At 38.5% G+C, this 23,409-nt stretch overlaps 2 protein-coding genes across 2 annotated transcripts; one reads left to right on the forward strand and one right to left on the reverse strand.

Annotated features, from left to right (window-relative positions):
* The first annotated feature begins 200 nt into the window (after positions 1 to 200).
* LOC145494534 (uncharacterized) lies at positions 201 to 21,624 on the forward strand. The gene is made up of 17 exons (XM_081474026.1): positions 201 to 1,037; positions 1,304 to 1,659; positions 12,536 to 12,700; positions 13,273 to 13,383; positions 13,914 to 14,039; positions 14,422 to 14,518; positions 14,747 to 14,965; positions 15,093 to 15,469; positions 15,737 to 15,904; positions 16,143 to 16,253; positions 16,446 to 16,562; positions 17,001 to 17,091; positions 17,412 to 17,786; positions 17,982 to 18,104; positions 18,556 to 18,678; positions 19,990 to 20,124; positions 21,017 to 21,624. The coding sequence occupies exons 1-17, from the start codon at positions 911 to 913 to the stop codon at positions 21,112 to 21,114; spliced, it is 2,919 nt and encodes a 972-aa protein (XP_081330152.1). The 5' UTR covers positions 201 to 910; the 3' UTR covers positions 21,115 to 21,624.
* On the reverse strand, positions 8,616 to 10,094 carry LOC145494539 (uncharacterized). The gene has a single exon (XM_081474031.1). It carries the CDS (start codon positions 10,029 to 10,031, stop codon positions 9,105 to 9,107), a length of 927 nt encoding a protein of 308 aa, XP_081330157.1. The 5' UTR covers positions 10,032 to 10,094; the 3' UTR covers positions 8,616 to 9,104.
* Positions 21,625 to 23,409: the final 1,785 nt, after the last annotated feature.

A 23,409-nucleotide genomic window follows, 5' to 3' on the forward strand; every position in this document is an offset into this window, starting at 1 on the left:
ACGAGACTCGGGCAAAATGAAAAAAAAAAAAACCTAAAACCTAAAATGAACAAACTGGCAAATCACCAAATTAGCTAAAAAAAAATACGTCAATCAATTGAGACCCATCTTCTAATGTAATGACCTGGCGTGTTCAAACAATAATTCAGAACAACCGAAGAACTTAAGAAGGTCTAAGAACAGGAAGAACAAAAGCGAGTCTTAACACAGCAAAATAAATGACGACTCCGACGAAAATATCTTGCGGCTCTTTTCAGATGATTTTATCATCTATACAAGAAAATGATGGAAGAGAACGCCTACGAAGCTTTCAAATCTCTTTACTTTATGAGTTTTCCTCTTTGAAAAGATAAGCTGAAATCCGACATAATCTCCTCTATAACGGGGTTGAAATTAAATTTGCATGAAAACAATTCAAAATTGAAAAGAACTGAAAATTCGCTACAAAGTATAAATTGGAAAAGTGAAAACAGAACATTAATCGGTCAGAATTGAAATGTGTAAAGTTCAAACTGGAAAATTTGATTAACTTAATTTTGGTTTCTTGTGGAGGATACGGGGGCACTGCGGGGGACTGAGGAGAGGGGACATGGGGTGGGGTCGGTAGTTTTCATTGACAAAGCAACAGCGATAATGATCAGTTCAGTGTTATTTAAAACAATTCTTGTATTGTAAATTGATGGAAATAAACTACGCTCCTCGGATAGGAGAAGTATCGTCAATTTCTATGGAATCCGTCTTATTTTTTTACACTGGTCATTTTGCCTCTGCCTGTCATCCTCACCCTCGTCACTTACATGCGTCACCTCCAAGATAACTCATTTTTGTGAACGTGCTGTTTAAAATTTGTTAATATCCTATAATTCGACATGTCTTAACAGGTACATTCCAGTCACGCATTGCCCTTGTGATGATTATAATGTGCATGAGAGTGAAGTTCCCTTTCAGTCGGAGCAAGATGTCGTCTGAGCACCAATACGCGATGCACTTCTTTCTCATTTTTTTGATGGTTTGCCTGGGCGCTCCAGCAACTGAAGGTATGGTATCTATTTTCAGTTGCATTCTCTGAATGTAAACCTGAATTCAACTTCTCACGGCAAGCTCAGGCGTTTTTATGTCTTGTTGATCAGAGAAGAAGCGAACTGAAAGATGGGGGAGGGGCGCACAGATCAAGGAAATTGAGAATTAAATCTCTTCCTAAAGCAATCAACATGTCCATTCCTAGGATATGGGCTGCGTATTGAGTTAAACCTTTGTAAGTGCGATCATTTTCAAGACTAAAGTTTTATTTATTTCTTTACAGCACTCGGATTCAAGGCCGGAAAAGAAAACGTAACAACAAGCTCACCAGGGCTGTTCGGTTGTAAGAAGATTTACTTCCAATCGCCATTTTACGGCGGACAGCAAGTAACGGTTCTCGCCTCAGTTGGCCATACCGTGAAGAGCCAAACCCCGCGGAACGGCGCTGCAGTCTGGGTAGAAGATATTAAAGCGAGTGAATTTACAGCCTGTGTTCTAGAATTTGCTAACGGTTCAAATAAGTCCATTGAGGTAAACTATCTCGCGTTTGAAACGAAACCCCATGGATCTCAAACTGGCACCACATCCTTAAACTCTTGGACAACTGGAATGGAATGCAAGAGGATCGATTTCCAGCAGGTTAGAATTTGTTTTGTTAAGTGGTATAGAAAGTAAAGAGATATATAAAAAGGTCATGAAAAAGGGAGCCCCGATTGTGGATGTGGATGTAAGAAAGAAAAAATACAAAATATTAATATCGTCAGTTAACCCTAAAAAATGATGATTACAGTATACGAATTAATCTAATCAGTATGACAAAAGATGAAGAAATAGTGTAGAAATTGTAGAACAAAGAATTAAACCTGGCCATCCACTCAGAAATTCCTCAAAAATGCAAAAAGACAAACAAAGAAATGCCAAAAAGTTGCCAAATATTGGCAGAAACTACCTAAAACGGTTTGCCAGTCTTTTTTGTGTGCTAAATTTGTCAAAAAGTTGCTAATATTTTTGAAAGGAATTAGTGCGGAAAAGAGCTGTACTTTATGTAACGAGGTTATTTAAAGCATCAAAAGCGCCCGTCTTGGTTACCAAGGCGAGGTATTTAGCGTGAAATTACGACTCTGAAAACAAGAGTTTCCGTGATCGTTCACTGGTGCGACAAAAAAAAAAAAACAAAAGTGACCTTTTAATCATGTTGGAAAATCATTCCCGCGATCTACCGAGCTAAAAACAAGCACAAGTCTTTCCAAAGCGAAAATGAAGTTTCTCCCTGCTTTGAACTGAAGTACAACTTTTTAGAGAGATATAAGAAGCCGCTTACGATTCCGAGTACCAGAAGACGACAAAATCATAACGGCTTGGGCAAGAAAATGGCCGAAACAAACAAAGGAAAGCCGTAAGGCAAAGTTCAGCAGCCGAAGAAGCTCCAGTGCCAGTTGTGACATATGTAGAAGACGAAATGGCAGCTTTCAAGGAGAACATTACCTCACCAACTACAAAGAAAAGCACAACTATAGTACAGCATTCATTTTGAGTATGTAGATTACCCCATAAGGGTCACAATTAATGTTTCTGGTATCATGTTATCCTCACTCCAGTTAGGAAACCAACATCAAAATATCCTGTAGAAGATGGTTCCACGCGGACGAAATACACTTGCAAAGTAGACGAAGGACATCGCTTCAACCGCGTCCTTGGATGGCAAATTCAGAAACTCAAGCGGCCGTAAAACAGTCATACTCAAAGCCTACGCGACGACTTTCATCCGCTTAGAATCTCGGAGCTGAAAGGTCACGCTAACCCAGATTTCACTGCAAGTTACAGCCTCTGGAAAAACGACGAAGGATGTCAACTAAGCTGGCTGGGTTTGCATTTACTGCCACTTCTTAACTGGCCATGGGGCATCGTTCAACAACTCCCCAGTTAATATTTCTATTAACTTGCAATATGGTACAACGGCAGTCCACGATCGGTAAGCTTTTCTTCTACGAGAAATACATTTCGACTTTTTATTCTTGACTCGATGCTATTTCGAAGAATTTGAACATTGAAAATTTGGCTGGTATTAAAATTTTAATTTGAGTGTAAAAATAGTTCTTACTTAAAACTGTTTGCTCAACGTTGTTGAATACCAGTCAGTGCTTTCTCGCTTCACTTCGCGATTTGTGCGAAGAAATACACTAAAGAGCCGCCTCTCTTGATGAGAGGTTGCCTCAAGTAAAACAGCTGTAATTCAAAAGTTGCCAAGCAATATAAGGCTATGCCTAAACACAAAACTGTTTCAATGCAATCGAAAAACATGATGTTACTATGTTGAAATTTGTTGAAATTAAGAAGCGCTGATCAATTGAGACTAGCTACAAAGATTATTTTTCCTCATGAAACACAACTGTTCCTTATGCGAAAGATCAAAACCGATTAACAATAAGCTGATTAGTGGTTTTTGGACTTAAGCGTATTTTTCTCCTTTTGAATAATTAAAATATCCTCGGCGGGCTCTCATTGTGAAAACATTTACACTTTCTGCGGCGTGTGACGGGTTGCGTGACTCACTTTTGTATATTAATTTGTTATTTGAGGCATTTTGTATTTTTACCATCCCAAACGTTCCGTCAGTTTTTGAAAAGATCTGTTGCAATCTGAAAATGTCTGTAAGTTTAAGAACATTTGAAGGCTCAAGCAAGCATTTACGTCATTTGCATATTCTGTGGTGTCACATACTTACAGCATCACGTTACTTATTGCGTTACTCTTTTTGTCTTGTTTATCGACGTGATCTTTCCTCGCGTTTTTATTGGGCAGCGCACTCAGCTTATATTCTGGTCTGTATTAGCGTCACGAGGTAGTTGGAATTTTCAATCGCTAGCGTAGTAAGAGCCTTTTCTTCACCAAAAAATGAATCTAAATTTATCGGTTACACTAAATTCGGTGGACAAGATTCGCTCAGCGATAAGCGAGTTGCGTGGCAGCCGTAGAGAAGGCAGAAATAGAAAGGAAAACGGTCGAAATCGAGGCCCAGTCGGCCCTCCTGTTAGAGCAAGAAGAGAAAAACAAGAGAGAGGAAGAAATGGCCTTCGCCCGAAAGAAACGTGAGGAAGAGGCGCGGATCGCGTGTTTACGCTTGGAGCAAGAGGCAGCCGTGACACTGGCCAAAGCGAACGCGATGGATGAGGAACTCGCTCCCACTTTTGCCAACGAATTCCAGAAACCAGATTTGCCACCCATGGATCCATCCCAGCGTGTGCGAGATTTCATCGAGGCACATATAGATGAAGAAAGCACTCGAGGGACTCATCCCAACATAAATTTCAAGGAGAAGCAAACCACTGCTGAGAAGTTAAATCCTTGAGCAGCACAGCATATAAAATCAACTTTCAAATACGAACTCACCGCCCCCAAGAAGTTAGATCCTAAAGGTACAGAGTTTACTCCATTGCAAATTGAAAGCACTGTCTCACCTATGCCTCTCAAACACCTGGAATCTTTTATTCAGTTTATGGCTAGACGAGACAACCGGCCAGAAAACTACCGCGCTTGGAAAGCGTGATTTGAAAACATGGTGAGAGATGTGAACATCACTGCAAGTGAAACGTTAACCCTGTTAACCGAGAATTTTTTTGTTTTTTTTTGTTTGTTTTTTTTTTACTTACAACACTAACTCTATTTACATTATATTGCTCTAATTATTTACACTATTTAAATTACAATAACTAAACGACTTACATTACTAACAAATACAGTTACACGACTTACACAATTAAGAAATACAGTGACGACAAGGGGCAAAGAAAAAAAAACAAAACTGAGAAGAAAAATAGCTAGTTATCATTACAGCTTGAGGTTGTAGTACAGAAACATAAAAAAACAGACCAAAGTAAAATGAGTTATGCATCTGACAGGAGATTAGAAATAGATTAATGGGTAGGAGATAGATAACCCTACAGAAAATATAATCTAAAATATTAATTAAATCCTCATGTATCCTGTAAGAGGTTTCCATTTCTTCGTGTCTCCACTTTTTGTTTCTATCTCATATTGTAATTTTAGTGTGCATATGAAAAGCGTAAGATTTGGATGATCATTTTTTGTTTTAGCGAGCCATATGTGATATCGTGCTAAGAGAAAGCAGTAATTTATAAGAAGCGCAAATTGAGAGATATCTGGCCTCAGACCCAAAGCAGTAATATTTGTCAAAGCATAATCTCTAGGAAGTAAATTTAAGTTTTTCAGCCATTCAGTAAGTTTAATCCAAAAGTGAGATGTTTGACGGCATGACCAAAAAAGATGAATTATTGACTCAGAGGAGGTGTGACAAAAACTGCACTTTTCATCGCCCTGTAGGCCTATTCTAAATAAAAAGTTATTGGTTGGTACACGTCTATGTAAGAATTTAAATTGAAACTCTATCAACTTAGTGCTCTTTGTGCATTTTTTAGCTAAAAGATAGGCAGCATTCCAATTTATGTTGTCATTTATTGGTAGGCCACAATCCTCTAGCCACTTCTTTTGACTTGACTCTGGGGTTAAACTCTTGTTACTAATCAGTTTTTTATATATTATTGTAGTTGCTTTTTTGACCTGCAAAATTCTTGTTGTAAGTGGCTCATATTCGTGGTCGGTGTTCTGTAAATCTTGAAAATTAGAATCAGTCCGAAGAGACTTTACAGCCGATATTAATCCGTAGAAGCTGAGAGGGCGAGGGTCTATTTCATACTTACAGCGGAAATCATTTAACGAGAGAAAGTTGTTGTCCGGTCCTAAAAGATGTTTCACCCGAGTTATTCCTTTGGTGAACCAATGTTTTTAAAAAACTGTTTTGTTGGCTATCTTTATTAGGGAGTTATGCCAAAGTTGTTGATCCAGAAAGTGATCTTTCGATGTTATTTCAGGTTCAAAGTTAACTTCCGCCCAGATTCCTAATAGTTCTTTTAAAAAGGCATCCGAAGTTGTTATTGTCGATAAGGTGTCTCTAACGTTGAGGTTGTAGGAAAAAAAGTTTTGACAGCCATATTTTTTTAGGGTTATATCAAAAAAGATTTTCCATTTTCCCTTATTGTTGTTATCTAAATATTTTTTAATCCATGTGGTTTTGAGAGATTTATTGAAGGAACTAATATCAATCATTTTTAGGCCACCACCACCGAAATCATTGATCATTACCTTCCGTTTTATCTTGTCGCCTTTACCATTCCATAGAAAAGTGTAGAGTAAATCATTTATTTCTTTTAAAACCCTGTAGTTTGAGCGAAGAGGCGAGAGTAGATAAACCAATTGGGAGACCACTAGTGATTTGATAACAGTGATTTTCCCTAACAATGTGAGTCGGCGGTATTTCCAGCATCTCAGGATTTCTTTCACTTTTTCAAGTTTCTCATTGTAGTTTAAAGAGGCAGATAGTTCGGGATCTGTTGAAATCCATAGACCTAGGGATTTTACTTTGTCTTTTGGCCATTTAAGCTCTTTTCCTGATAACAGAATTTTATCACTTCCAATACTTGCGCCAATCCATAGAGCTTCCGTTTTCTTATCATTGAGTCTGAGGCCAGAGACTTTGCTGAAATCGTCAAGCATTGCAAGGGATGAAAGGAGAGATTCACGTGACCCGTCTAATATAAGTGTTGTGTCATCGGCATACTGACTTAACTTAATTTCCACATTATTTACAGAGATTCCCTTTATATTAGTATTTTTCCTAATTGCCGTGGCCAGCACCTCTGCCGATAGGATAAATAAATAAGGTGAGAGCGGGCAGCCTTGCCTAACACCTCTTTGAATTTCAAAAAAATTACTTGCCCATCCATTATTCAGAATACAGCTTTCACTATGACTATACAGGGTTTTCACCCAGTTAATTAGCGAAGCACCAAAACCGTAGGATCTTAATGTTCCATGTATGAAGGACCATTCGAGAGAATCAAATGCCTTTTCAAAGTCAATAAAAAGTAACAGGCCCGGGATATTCTTTTCTGTGGCATATTGGATGATTGAGTCAATGAGTCTGATATTTTCGCCTATAAATCTACCCTTCAAAAATCCTGTTTGATCGTGATTGATAAGGTTTGGAAGTACTAATTTAATTCGGTTTGCAATAGATTTTGCTGCGATTTTGTAATCAGTGTTCAAAAGGGTAATAGGCCTCCAATTTTTGATGAAGTATAGTTCCGCATCTTTTTTTGGAATTAGTTTTATAACCCCTCGTCTTTGTGTTACTGAGAGGCAGCCAGAGTCAAAAGCATAGTTGAGGGCCGAGATTAAAAAAGAAGAAATGTCTTTCCAAAAAACTTTGTAGAATTCGGCGGGAAGTCCATCCGTGCCTGGCGTTTTGTCAGACTCCATCTTCTTCAGGGCTTCGAAACATTCCTTTTGAGTTAAGGGGCCTTCACATAAAGTTTGTTCTTCATTGGTCAAAGAAGTGGAGTTCACTTCAGAGAGGAATGTTGACTGGATGTTGTCGGGGCTTTTTGACGTATAAAGATTTTTATAAAAAGCCGTACATTCAGATAAGATATCTTTGTCTGTGGTGACAAAGTCGGTGTCATTAATTTTTAATTGACTAATTGTTCCTTGTTTACAGTGCCTTTTTTCGAGGTTTAGAAAATATCCGGAGTTCTTTTCGCCCTCGTTGTACCATTGCGACTTTGACCTAATGATAGCGCCTTTGGTTCGATACTCAAATGTTTTCTAGCTCTTTCTTTAAGGTAAAAATTCTTTCAGCAACAATATGATATGAGGGGTTACTATTGCTTGCATTGTCTAAATGTTTTTCTAACAAGGCGATTTCGCGTTCCAACATTTCTTCGCGTTTCCTTGTTGTCGCGTTTTTGTATGAAGCATAAGATATTGATTTTTCTCGCACCTTTAATTTAATCATCTCCCAAAGCAGAGCTGGGTTCACTGAGGTGTCGTCTTTGTATTGTTTCACAGTGCTTTCAATTGTTGTTTTAATTTCTTGGACATATCTCATTTCGGATAAAAGGGACGTGTTCAACTTCCAAAAACCTTTGCCTCTGGGGTTCGAGTGTAAAGCTAGATTCAGAGTAATCATCGAATGATCCGTTTTGAAACCAGGAAAAATATCTGCATGGGTCACATCACATAAAGATGATTCACTTACTAGAAAAAAATCGAGTCGGCAATGTATGACAGGTTGGTTTTGGCGCCAAGTATATCTCCTGGCTTCTGGGTTGAAAAGTCTCCAAATATCAGTCAAACAAAGATTTTCAGAGAAATCTCGAATCACTTTTAAGGCATTTTTGTGTGTTCTGGCAAGGCCACCCCTCTTGTCTTTTTCCACGTCAAGAACTAAGTTAAAGTCCCCACCAATTATGATTTCACCACATTTAAAGTTTGATAAATGATCGAAAAAAACCTGAAAGAAGTTTGGATCGTCTTCATTCGGAGCGTAGATGTTAGCCACAGTCAGACGCTTGCTATCAGCAACGATATCACATATTAAAAAGCGTCCATTCGGATCCGAGAAAACCTTGTGGATCTGGCAATTGAAATTATTATTGAAAAGAATACCAACCCCTGCTTTGTTGCTGCTGCAGCAGCTGAAGAGCGCTTTGTACCCCCATTCACAAGACCGTATATCGGTAGTTTCTCGAGAACAATGGACCTCTTGCAGCATATATATAGATTGCTTTTTCGCTCTCAGCCAGTTAAACACCTCTTTTCTTTTGGCATTGTTTCCCAATCCCCTGACATTGAGGGAAATTATTTTCAGATCTGTTGTATTGTGAGTAATGAAGGAGGCTGAGTTGACTGTTTTGCATTTTCACAATAAAAGATATCTAAATGACCACATGCCTTTAAACTATTGTTAATTAGATAGATTTTTATGCCCTGGAGACAGTAAAACGAAAACACACACAAAATGAATAAAATTACTAAAGGACTTATGGTGGAGAAATTAGGCAACTTGATTGCTTACTACAGCAAAAAAGAGAAAAAGCCTGCAACTCTATTAGCCCGTTTAAGTTGCCGACCGCCTCTAATTGGTGAAAAGCATATTGGCAATAACGAAACTGCGAGAAGTTTGAACAATTTACCGGTCAATCTGAACAAAGTTTATTTAGTGTTAATTAAATAGTAAATTTTTGCCCGATCGGCCACAATTTACCTCTGATATACAATTTATCCGGTTGAGATTGGCTGAAGGAGGCAGCCACTCCATTTTTCCTGGCATCCTTAAAAGCTCCCATCTGTACTTTGCGACGGGTAATGATTTCCTGGGGAAGGTCTCGGAACATTTGAAAGTTAGTGCCTTTAAGCCGGTGACCCAGTAAAAAGATCTGTTGACAGTCTTTATATCTAAGGAAACGGGCCAGAATAGGACGCGGATTTCCATCCTTGCTTTTTCCGATGCGATGTACTCGCTGAATTTCTACATTCCTTGCATCCCTATAACCAAGATCACGTTCCAGAAAAGTTCGGAGAACTTCTTCGGTGTCTTCACTAGTGCGGCCGCCTATTTCTGTCGATTCTTCTATGTTCGTGAATTTGATATTCTCCCGGCGAGAGTAGGCTTCTAAGTAAAGATTTTTGGTGTGGATCTCGTCTAACAAATCCCCATTTTTCTGGCATTTTGTCGTGAGCTCTGCTAATTGAGTTTCATAGAGTCGATGCACCTTCTCCATAGCTTCTGTCTTATCCTTGAGTTGTTGTCCAGTAAAGTTGATCCCTTCTTTTAGATCGTCAATATCTTTCTTCGCTGTTGTTTGGAAATCTTCTAGCCTTTGGGTTCGTTTCTCTAAGTTCTCGAGATTGGCTTCAATTTTCTTCACGGCGGATTCTATTGAATCAAGCTTTTCCAGCTTTGCTAAGATTGCTTGTAGAGTTGCACCAACATCTTGTGTCATACTGAGAGCTGTCATTATTTCGTCTTCGTGATGCGTTGGCGAGGAGTATGGCTTGGTTTTTTTGATTTCCGGCGAAAGAGATGATTCGTCGGAAGAGTCTGAGGATATGGTTTTTCTTTTGCTCAAAAACTGACCGAAAAAAACGGCCATTTACCAAAGACAGAGCAGAAAGATCGGCGGGCGGCAGCAACGCACGTCTTTACGTCGCCATTACTCGACCAGTTGTTAACCGAGAATGCCACCGGCCAGAGAGTCAAGGAGATTTGTTCAACCCCTGCGCAATGCCTATGTGGAGAATCCTGACGAGGGTTTAAAAGAGGCTTGGAAGAAATTAAGTGAGCGCTTCGGTTCGAATGCAGTTGTAGCTCAAATGCACCTTAACAAACTGACAATGTTCCCCAAGATCGAACCCAAGGATAATAAAGGCCCACAGGAACTAGGAAATTTGCTGTTCGAACTGGAATTTGCAAAGAATGATGGAGGACTCAGTGGTCTAATAGTACTTGACGAAGCGGCTTTCCTAAAACCGTTACTTGTTAAACTTCCTGATGACCTTCCTGGAAGATGACAACGTCACGCTTACCGATATAAAGTTAAGAAAGCCGCAGACTATCCTTCATTAAGTCAATTCGCTAAGTTCATCCAAGAGATATCAAGCAGACGAAACGACCCTTACTTGGCAATAGAGAACCCTGATAAGAAAAATCTTCACTCCCCAAGAATTCCCTTCAAGCCACCTTAACCTCCAAACTCAGGTGAGGGCTTCACAGTGCAAAAGACGGAACTCTCTGAAAACACTCTCAGCGACCTTTTAATCATGTTGCAAAATCATTGCTGCAATCTACGGAGCGAAAAAAAGAGCAAAAGTCTTTTTCAAATAAGAAGCCGCTTACGATTTCGAGTACCAGAAAATGACAAAATCATAACGGCTTGGACAAGAAAATGGCAGAAACAAATAAAGGAAAGCCGCAAGGCAAAGTTCAGCGGCCGAAGAAGCTCCAGTGCCAATTGCGACGTATATAGAAGACGAAATGGCAGCTTGCAAGGCGAACATTACCTCACCAACTACAAAGAAAAGCAGAGCTACAGTACATCATTCATTTTGAGTATGTAGGCTATTTCATAAGGGTCACAATGTTCTAGTTAAGAAACCATCATCAAATATCTTGCATAAGATGGTTCCTCTCAGCTGTTATAAACTTGCAAAGCAGACAAAGGGCATCGCCTCAACCGCGTCGTTGGATGGCAAATTCACAAACTCTAGCGACCGTAAAACTGCAGTGAGTCATATTTAAAGCTTACGCGACGGCTTTCATCCGCTTAAAATCTCGGAGCTGACTGGTCAAGCTAACACAGATTCAATTTTACGTTACAACCCCTTAAAAAACGACGAAGGATGTCAAACAAGCAGGCTGGGTTTGCATTTAGTGCTACTGCGTACATTTGAAGCGGCTCCGGCTCCACGCAAGGTTTACGAGAAATTGCGATGTCAACAGCGGGCCTGCTTCGCCATCAGCAGTCAACGCAACAATCACTTGTGATTTACAGCGAGAGCTCTCGGTTGACTGTTTACCGTGGGGCATCGTTTAACAACTCCCAAGTAAATATATCTATCAATTTGCAATATGGCACAACGGTAGGCTTTTCTGCTGCGAGAAATACATCTTGGCTAGTACTCATTATTCTTTCGAAGAACTTGAGCACTGAAAATTTAGCTGGTATTGAAATTTTAATTTCAGTGTAAAAATATTTCTTACTTAAAACTCTTTGCTCGACGTTGTTAAATATCAGCCAGTGCTTTCTCGCTACGCTTTCTCGAGCTCGCTTCACTTCGCGATTTGTGCGATATCGGTTTCTCGCGTGAAATTTAACATGGAAATCACGAGTCGGGCAATCAATCTTCCTTACTGCAAAATTGTCAATCATCTGTCAATTTAAAACATGACTTGTGCAAATGCTAACCATCAAAATATAGCGTAAAAATACAGCAGAAAGTATTCGAAACAAATATTTTTTAGGGGATAAATATCTGAGTACGGAATATTTCTCAATAACTGAAGAAAAACACTAAAAAGCCACCTCCCTTGAAAAGAAGTTGCCTTAAGTAGAACAATTGCCTTGTAATTCAAATAAAGAGTCCGAAAAACATAAGACTAAGCCTAAACAGAAAACTTTTCATGTCAATGCAATCAAAAAACATGAGTAAAATGTCACTATGTTGAAAATTGTTGAAATTAAACAGCGTTTTTAATTTATCAATTGAGACTAACTAAAAATATTATTTTTCCTCATCAAACGCAAATATTCCTAATGCAAAAGATCAAAACCGATTAACAATAAGCTGATTAGTAGTTTTCGGATTTAAGCGTATTGTTCCCTTTTAATTAAAATATCCTCGGCGGACTCTGATTGTGAAAATATTTACACTTTCTGCGGCGTGTAACGTGTTGCGTGACTCACTGTTAAATATTAATTTGTTATTTGAGGCATTTTGTATTTTTAAAATGCCAGAACATTTGATGGCTCAAACAAGCATTCACGCATTCTCTCATTATTGGTCATTTACATATTCGCTGATCTGTTCATGCGGTCATTCACCCAGGCATGCACTCGATTAATTTACTAATCTAACTTCTCTCGTTATTTCATTTCAGCGGTTTTCTACTCCTCCAACCATATTTGTAACTGCTAGCCACCAAGTTCCCAAGAGACCTCAGGATGCCATGGCCGTGTGGGTGGAGGAGTTGCGCGTGGACAATTTCAAAATTTGTCTCAGAGAAGTAAAGATTTTCGATGGACCCCATAAAGGCATAAAGATAGTGAGTAAATTTAAATTTCGTTTTCTGTCAGTCGTCAGTCTAATGAACCATGCTCTGCCAAAGATATACACTTCATCAAAGTTGAATGAAAATCATGATGACCCCTGACTAAAGAGCAGCATTCTAAAATTTTTACATGCGTTACGATGTAACCAAATATATCAGAGGTCAACTTCCCCTGTGACGTGCCTGATCATCTTCCATTTTCAAGCTGTTCCAGATGAGTCTTTTTTGTGCCAGTATGAAACATCAATCGTTGGCTTTCAAAAGAAAACAATACAAAGAAAATATGTGTTCGTTAGCTCTTTAATAAACCTCAAGCTACTTGTAGAAACCATGTGGTAGAAAGCGTTGACTGGAAGCAGTTGAATGCAAACACAAGGAGAGTTGTTTTTTTTATAGATTTTTTCCTGAAAAAAGGCTAATTATCAACATCTTACCGGGTTCGCGTATCTTGCCGATAATTTCATGTACTCTTTTACGTTGGTTAAAACAGTCCTTAATTGTGCATGTTTTTATCTCTTTCATAATTGCCAGGTTTTATCTACAATTTCTTTCTTTTTTTTCTGCAGAATTGGATGGCGTTTACAAATCTGAGTGTTGACAATTTTACCATAACCGACAGTCTCGTGTTTACCAATACAAACTCACCATCTGATCTGGATAACTACGCTTTCTGTCAAGTAAGAATAATTATTGCCAGCCCGCCGCATTATTGTTTCTTATCTAAATCCTCTTTATAATAGGGCATCAAAAGGGCAACAACAGCAACGCTTTCATATCAATGGAGGAAGTTAAAATTGACTGTTAACATGGAACTATTTGAACTCTGGACCCTCAAAATCTGTCATAGACCCAATTTTATCTTCGGTGATCAATTGATCAAACATACTTTTCCTCTTGTTCAAACAGATGACTTGTACCTCTTTAAAACTTCTATTTTGACTCGTTCTTGTTAATCTGCACCTCTTTGGTTCTAGGGCTAGGGGCATTGTTTGTGGTGTATACCTATTGTTTCGTTTGGCCAATCATGAAGACCCTTGTAAACGGTACAGGTCGGCCCTGTTCAAATCAAAGACGGTGTGACTTGGAATCTAAACATTGGAATCAGCGCATTATAAATACCAATACGGATTATTTATCAGCTTAACCTCTAAAAGAGTCTCGCGGAAATACAGTCCATATTAAATTATTCTTTTCTTTTACATTGCAGATAGTGAACTTCACAAAACCATTTTATGCTCGTCCTGTTGTATTAGTGACGCCAAAACGCACTGACAACAACAACAATGCTAATCTTTCTGGGTCACGTTGTAACGCTGTCACCGCTTGGGTTGAGGTAAGGAATAACTCTTGTGATCTTTTTGTAAGTTTAGCAAACACTCATAACGTAATGGCACAAATATTCCAAGTTCCTCGGGACCCGTGAACATTATATGACATTGCGTAACAACATAAATATAACAGTTTATACGGGAATGTAACATTCGCATATAACAGCTCGAGGTATGGAAGCAAAATTCGATAAAAATAATTACTTGAACTCTTCTGTTTGTAACTTGTGTTTCTATGCTGTTTCGGGGCCGTTTCAAAGCGATTTCAGCAAGTTTTTGTTTCGCTGTAACTTTCGTTTATATCCGTTTTTTTTTTTTCAAATACTATTCCGGCGGACGTTAACAACATGAACCAGGCCGGGTTTAATTCTTTTTTGTTTTATTCAGCATACATCTACAACTGATGCACAAGTGTGTGTGAAGAATTACAACAGCGACGCCAACAATAAAGATGTTATCACTGTCGACTACATGGTCACTGGAGGTAGGCAAAAAGATTCCGTCTGGAGATTGAAAAATCACTCGGTATATTAAGATTCTCTTTCCCGTATCCCCTCTACTCCTCAGCGGTGTTGTTCATTGCAATAATATTTATAAAACCTTGCAAACCCACACTGGGAAGACGGAAGTGTGGATAACTATCAAGCAAGCGTGTACTAGAAGATCAAATCGTTTCTTCACAATTGTTCTGATTGTTTCTATCTCTTGTCAGACTTGGATCCTTGCATCGACGTGACATGTCATTATCACTGCCTCTGTAAAGCGTTTGGACCAAATGATGCTCGCTGCGTTGCTGTTGACAGTTGTCCATCCTACCAAGAACCAGTCTGCTCATCCAATGGCACAATATACGACAATGAGTGTTTGTTTCGACAGGAAATGTGCATTCAGCGACTGAATTTCTCTGTGCAACACCCTGGTAGTTGTGAAGGTTAGAAATTGTTTTACTCTGAAATTTCTGACGATGTCGAAGAAGATGATGATCATTATGATGAAAAAACGTGGGAAATTTAAATCGTTTGTACTGATTTGTGTTTTGTACTGTAATTTTCTTAAAGGATTTCCTTTCCAGCGGGGTCGCCGTCACATGCCACACATTCCTTCACTGGGATATTCTCATTGTGAAGTAATTCGCCTCAAGCCTTATGTGTTTTATCCTGACAAACCACTTGAAGTTCAGATCACTGTCAATCATATTGACACCAGTGACAAGTCGTACGTACATGATGCCGCTGTGTCGTGGGTTGAGAATGTCAGTTATGATCGATTCACTGCGTGTGTGATGGCGGCAGGCTACAATGAGCGAAAATCAAAAGCTAACGTGACAGTTGATTGGATGACGTACCAAGGGGCTCCAGCGGGTGGTGTTGCCGGGGAAGAACGGATATCACAATGGTGGACTGGAACGACTTGTAAATCTGTCAATTTTCCATCGGTAGGTACTTTTTCGTTTCATTTTACAACTCAAGTTCACGAAGAATAATTTTGAATAGCTTACAGTTATCGGATTTCGTTCAATATAATATGATTTCCTTTGGACTAATGGTACTAAAGTGTCACCTAATACTCAACCATTAGAGCACTAACCCGCACTAAGTTTCCAAATCCTCGTTACTGTTAAAGAGCACTAGGGCAACAGCAACAACAACATCAGTAAGCTGAACGTCAACGGTAACGGCTTGCTTTTTTGTTTTCTATGTAGGGAAAGTTTTCAGTGATACCTTCAGTGTTTGTTACCGCAGTGCACTATCGTGCAGGACTCAAGCGTGACGCTGCCAGTGTGTGGATTGAAGACGTCACGCAATCCTCCTTTAAAGTTTGTTTGAGAGAGCTTCAGAACTACGCAGGATCTCACGACGATGTTTATACTGTAAGTGTCTATACCTTTTTTTATGTACCAACCATAAGGTACTGAGAGATCTTTATCACTTACTTTAGCCACTTAACACTGGTCTTTTGCATTGGCAGCTAGGTCTCTAGCATACTTCACCATGGAAAAATATAATTAAGAAATAGAATCTTGATTTAGACGTTTGCTTATGGATATCTCACTTAATACTATTTCCATCTCAATTTCTAGTTAACATTTATTTATTTTTCTCTTTTAGAAATGGCTGGCGTTTTCTTCGCTCCACAAGCCTCTTTTTACAGAACATAGTTCAGTCTATTTTGCTAACGCCCAACATCCACCTGCAGATTACAACAATGCCTATTGCAAGGTTGGTATCTTTTTCGTCTTACAAGAGAGCTTGCCTAGAATTAATTTCTTAAAAAATTTAAGAGTTAGTGTACAGACCCACAGAACAGCGCCAATTTAAACAATACTCACTCAGTAAGTTATTATAAAATTCAGTTTGCTAGTGGTCAAAGTTGAATAACACCCCGCTTACTTAATGAGAGTTTTTCTCTAGGATATCCGCTTTACTGAAAAGTACAACAGCACCCCAAATGTGTTTGTTTCCGCGAACCATTCGTCTAGCGGTGGAAATCGACAACCAGTACACAATGGAATAACTGCTTGGGTAGAGGTAATTCTGTTTCTTCACTTTATTAAGTATTTCCATTTAAACTGCATTTTTGTCACGCCAGTCGAACCAAACCTCGTCTATTTGAAAGAGTTCTTGGCTTCTTCCAATTTTCTCAGGGGGAACATCAATGCAGAATTAGTTTCGTACCCTTTTACATCCGTTATTTTCCATCAAATTAAATGCGGAGAAAATCGTAAAATACAAGATGGCGTCTCCAAGACAGCCAAGAAAGTTGAGAGATACCTACTAGATGCAAATGATATGATATTGATATGTCTTACTAGAACGAAAACCCAAGGGAGCTATGATCATGAGTTTGCTTTTTCTTCCGAAGATTTAATAATATTTCAGAATATCTCCGTGATCGTTGTGAAAATTATATTTTCGACTTCAGTTTAGAGGACCACTGATTATTTTTGTTTGTTTTTTTTTTTGCAGTACATCAATACGACCAGTGTGCGAGTTTGTTTAAAAGAGTTGTACGACACAAAGTATGATCCACTGTCTATCTCATACACTGTCCTTTCAGGTACGGACGAAATAATTCATCGTTAATTTTACTAATGTCTTGATCAGTAGTTTAGATCATTTAGTATTCATATTTTAGTAACTTTTCTCACTTACGCTGTTAAAAATAAGACTTTATCAGGCGATTTCTTGAATTTGATTGTTAAAAGTTAATTTCATAACAAATGACGTCCAATGTTTCAGTCAGGAGTAAAAATAGCAAAACATTTGAAGGTTTTTCAGAAACATGACAAGCAACTATTTCCTTTAATAACTTTCACTTAAGACGTTCTTAATGATTTCTCTTACTTTTTATGGATTTATTGTTGTTTATATCTGCAGACATTTGCCAGCCAGGATGGACTTACTTTGGTGGTTATTGCTACTTTTCAAGCCCCGCATGCGCCACATGGTTGACTGCTGAGTCAAACTGTTCTGAGATGAACTCTGATCTGGTTACAGTGCACAACCAGGAGGAAAACGTATTTATTCAGCACCGTCATGCTGGCGATAGATCATGGATAGGGCTGAATGACCGCAGTGTTGAAGACTCTTTTGTGTGGACAAACAAAGAAATTAGCAGTTTTAGGTTTTGGGCTCCAAAGCAACCAAACAACTGGAACAACGAAGACTGTGTGCACACTCTTGGCGTGAGGCATGGATACACTTGGAATGACGTGCCATGCGATAACTGCTTCAACTTTACTTGCTTTACAGGTGATAAATCTCTTGCTTAATGCGGTTAAAATACATTGTAATCTACTAATAAAAAATAATAAACTCCCCAGAATTTCCTTCGCGCTCAAAAAGGTTCCATGATTCATTTTTAAGATAGTTTGTTACAAACCAGTACTGTAAACATTATTCATGTATTTGATGACTCTCATTAATTTCGAAATTTAATTTTTGCAGATCTAGAGGAATGCTCCACCAACACTCATAACTGTGACGTGAAAGCAGATTGTGTGAATACCGTGGGCTCATATTCCTGTAAGTGTAGAGCTGGATATACCGGAGATGGACAAACTTGCAATGGTAAGAAATCTACCAACCAACCATCAAACAAACAACATATTAATGTTGATACTGAATTTAATAACAATCTCACTTTACTTTCAACAACTATGAAATTTCTCTTGCATTGATAGGCTTAGAAAAAACTGTAACCAACTGCACTTGTGTAATAAGAAAGCTGATAGAAAAGAAGGTTTAACCCTGTAATAACTTTATTTTTTGACAGTTTCGAAGCCTGCGCCAGTGGTTTATAACCACGGTAATGTAAATCATCCAAAAGCAAAGAATGAGTCAAAACGAGTGGAAAGTAAAATTAATCGTTTTTTTTTTTTCATTAAAATATTCTGTGCTTACCGTAAATTTTTGACGGATTGTTCTCAAGCTGTATGTTTCTTTTTCAGTATCGGTGAAATGGTCAGACTAACGATAACTCAACGTTTATCCATATTTACTCCTTTTCACCTTGTTTCAGACATAGACGAGTGCTCTTCAAACTCTCATAGCTGTGATGTGAATGGTGTTTGTAACAAAACTCGTGGATCTTACACTTGCGCGTGCAAACCTGGATACTCAGGAGATGGCAAAAATTGCACTGGTAAGTTATATCTGCTTAACAAGAACTAAAAAAAATATTGCGAAATGAAATGACGCTACATGAAAATAAAGCTATACGTCTACAGTGTGGGACGAGTTTTCTTTTGCTCCTAGCTAATTTTTGCGATTTTCAAGTTGCATTTTTTTTTCCACGACTTTCCTCCATTGTCGAAATTATACAAACAAGCCTCACATGCAGAAACTTGTTGATGCCATTTATTTAAAACGTCTCTTTCAATAAAACGATGAAATTGCTCATGGTACAAGGCAGGTGTAGCTGCTAAAACTTGACAGAAAAGGATCATCTGAAGGCACTACCAGCCAAAGTTGGGCAGGGCGTAATTGTTCCACAGTGACTGGTTACTTGATTACCGTGAAGGTAAAGTCTGTATACGAGCCAAGTGGGTCATGCCACCAGGCCAGAGCTTATCCTGGTTTCTGCGTAGCAAGAAGCGATTACGGATATTTCTATTCCCGCCTCTATGGGACGCTAGTTCATCGCAGGGTTAACCCCAACATTTAGTTCGCCGGTACCCATTTAAACACCTTGGTGGAGCGAGTTAAGTGTCTTGCCCAAGAACAAAACGCGGTGTCTCCGGCCAGATGTCAAATCCGGGCCGCTCGATCCTGAGACGAGGTGCATTGACCATGCATGAGTCTACCGCGCCTTACCGCGCCTTACAGCTTACCGTAAAGTGCAACAAAAAACGCAGCAAATGCCACTTTCTGAAAGTAACAAAATTTCATACCCAGCACGAAGAACCAGTCTTTCACAATCCCAAAAATTAGTTCCCGCAAAAAAAAAATATCGCCCATCCGAAAAATTAAACTCCCGCAAAAATGTCTTGCCACACATAACCAATTTCTAGTATGAAAAATATATTTATGATTTTGAATGAGCTCAGGCTCGTTTTGGATGTAACAGAAAAAAAAGAGTGTATATTTATTTTGGTTCTATTCACGGAAAAAAAAACCTCAAGGGTATAAACCAGAAATCCGAAAAAATGACATTTCTCATACTTTCTTTGGACAACGGGTTCTTTTGATATGCAAACATGTTCTATTGACCGGGCACAGCAGTATGGCTATCGTGACAACGCTTTACAACAAGGGTTATTTCCCTTGAGAGGTTTTATTGATAAACATGGTAAACCTCTAATCACGACACGTGTTATCAAATTTACGATTAAGTACTACTTAAGTACTACCAACGAAAACTCCTTACTTCAGAACATAAAACACTTTTTGCGACAAAGTACAAAATAATTTATGTTTGTTTTCTTTCTTCTTCCCTGTCCATTATTACCCACAGATATCGATGAGTGCGTCAGCGGTGTACACGACTGCCACCGTTCAGCTTCATGTACAAACACTGTAGGATCCTACACATGTACGTGTAACCATCCTTTATCAGGAGACGGAAAAACCTGCAGGTACACCGCGGCAGGTGAGTATTTCACGTTAATTGTGCTTCAATTCAGGTAGCAGTGGTTTAGAATTAAGTTCAACTTGTCCACCAAATATGATGTCAACAAAACAAACAAAAACTGAGATTTCTTGGTCATTGCTTTCTTTTTTGGTATGGTTTAAAAAAAAGCAATTCTCCAAAACTAACTCATGAATGATGCATCTCAGCCGCCGATGTTGCAAATTCGAACCACTCAAGGAACCAATCAGAATTCTCCTTTACAATTTTGATCAGTTTGCCATATTGGATGACTGTTACTGTTGCAACTAAAAGAGAACACGACTCAGTAATGTTGTTTGCTACCTTCTCGCTACTACAGACAAGCTTTTACATTAACATTAACCATACTTAGAAAGGACAGTAATGGGGTGTGAAGCTGAAACCGCCTACGTGGACTTTAACTATTAGAAGCTTTTTTTCAATTCAATATTTAAAAAAGCTGTCAAGTTTCTTGACATTATCTACCGCTGGTTTTTCCATTGAGAACTCTAACGTCAGCGCTGAGCATTGGTAAAATGTAACGTTTTCCTGATAAATACTATCCGAATATTTTCCTGTTCGGGATTTTAAATCATCTATTAAGAGTATTGATCACTGCGACCCAAAATTTAGAAGGAGATATTCCAGATAAAAAAAATATTTTAAGTTGCCGGTGGAGTATAACGACCACGTATGAAATGTCTTTCCGAACAGACAGTACATCCAGTTTAGTTAGCGTCACATTTACGGTGCAAGCAATGATGGTCATCTTATAACTGGTGAAGATGACGGTGTTATTTATTCTTAGCAAAACCAACTTTCAAAATAGTCCACCAAAATAACTGCTAGGTACAAAATGGATCCAAAGAACGTTCTTATGTTATTTTTGCAGCGGGTCTTAAATATTCCAGCGTTGTGGGAAACAGCCAGAATTTTTTGACATGGCTGGATAAATGGTTAAAGCCTGTGGCTCGCCAATCCTCTTACTGAAATCGCTGTTACCGGGCAACTGTAAATGGCTGGTCTTCCTATACCTTCCATTCAAAGTGTGACGGCAAAGGTCCAACTGTCACAATCATCCGTGTTGGAAAATATATTTTTGGAGGATACACAAGTGTCTCATGGAGTAAGTGACATGATCAATTTCATCTTATCACAGGCGATCCAAGCTCAAGTTGTGAGTCAGCCATGATCATATTTTGCAATAGCCGTCACGGAGAAATATGGGAAAAGAGTTTGAAAAAGAATTTTAAAAAAGGAATATTTACACTATGGTGGTGGTGTATTAAAATATTACTTGCTGTGTTTACGCACCTCTTTTCTGATTCATGACGGTTTTAGGGAGATATCGAGAGGGAAGAACTTTATAGGAAGCGGTCCAAAGGCTTCGAATCATAAAGCAAGGAAACAAAAAAGGGTAATACCAAAGAAAGGCAAATAAGTTAATGATACTAAGAATTTTCTATATACCTCATCGAGATAAACAGGTCGATAGGAACAATTGCATTTTTATATGGCATGGTGTTCCTGGCTAACTGACAGCTTGACAGCTCGATATTAGTTTTATGAAATTTATAAAATAGGGCGTAGAGATCATGTTCAGTCTGGAACTGGGGCAGCTATTTCCAGTCTCGCACCAGGCTTGCTTTTCGCAGAATTGAAGTTATTAAAAACTCAGGGGACATTTAACATACAGGAACCAGAGAACTTAAGATTAACACTACAAGAAATAATGCCGAGCTAGGAATAATAGTAAAATTTTGTAAGCCAATCAAATTAACGTTGTCGGTAATACGTCATTACTAAACTGTCCAAAGTGTCAGTAAACATCATTGATCTTGGACTTCTTTTTCCATTGTGTATTTCAAATTAGGTTACAGTTGTGGTGGATATCACTACGATTCAGCAGCCTTTCTCTTTTCATTGGTTAACAAGCCTGGTTGGCAGCCACTAAAGCTAGATCAAATAGGAGGCAATTCCATCTACAGCTGCTCTTCCTATGGACCAACATTTGGAAGCGGACACGATATTTACATTGCAAACAACGCTGCATCAAACACCAACTCATACACATACCTGGGAAGCAGCTACAACCCGCCACGTGGCTACAGCTCTGGATCCTCCTCTACAAGATCATTCCTGGCGGGTGGTTACAACTTCCGACCTGACGAAGTCGAAGTCTTTTATGAAACTACCTGAGGAAATCGCGGAGCTTGGAGTCTTAGTTTTACGCACCCTGTACAGAACAACTAAACCTTTGCAATTATATAAGGGTATAAACAAACTGTTGGTAAATTCTAGAGGCGCAATATAATCAGAAAATTTCAATATCACTGATGATATGTCAATCAATAGGTTAGTACAAAATCGAGTAGTCACGTATCCTTAGTCTAAGATAAACAGTTTAGTTTGAGCTTACTTGTTTGGTAATTGTCGTTAAAGGATAGTTTTATGGCTCCGTGTTATAACAAGCTATAACGTTTGCCGAACTAATGACTTCTGCAAGAACTGAATTTCCTTTAAGACTTTCACGTCAGTCAAAGTAACGCGGTGATAACAGTAATGTTTCTCATTGGAATTTCTTACTCTATGTTTTAATTAATACATACATATTGTTAATCCACCAATCGGATAAAAGTAGATAACACGTGCATGTGTCCAGGGTAAATCCTTACCGGCCGAGTGAAAAATTAAATTAACGTTAATTAGTAAACTGAATTCGAAGTTTTGCTCGATAAATACGTTCACATCTTGAGTACAATTTGGGCATCAGTCATTCTGGTTTCATAAATCATAGTCTGTAGTTGTTGAACTACATGTGGCTCAGTAAAAAATGAACAAGGTAGTAGCTTATTTTCACGCTATAATTTGTACATGCGCTGAACCGTTAAATTATCCCTTAAGAAGAAGAATCTTGTTACTGAGTTTCAGTTGACTGAATTGCACGAGCATCATACCAGGATAGGTTCCTAGTTACAGGATTCCAGCTGGTTTTGATTTCCTATTTTATTGTAATGAAGTGGATTTAGAAAAAGCAGGTTAAGAAAATAAGGTAGAGAAGGCATTTTTTTTCATTCGTTTATAATAATTATGAATTGTATTTTGAGAGTGCTAACGTAGAAAATAAATGCAAGTGTCAGACACACCGTTGCAAAAGCTTGTAGCAATAAATTAGAGCAGGGTGAAAATAACGTGTTGTTGTTGTTTTCTGTTTGTGTTCGTTTTCATCTAGATGGAAATAATATTTTTTATCACTTACAATGCGAATTCCCAATGTCCAATTGC

Source organism: Orbicella franksi, chromosome 8, assembly GCF_964199315.1.
Source record: "Orbicella franksi chromosome 8, jaOrbFran1.1, whole genome shotgun sequence".
NCBI lineage: Eukaryota > Metazoa > Cnidaria > Anthozoa > Scleractinia > Merulinidae > Orbicella > Orbicella franksi.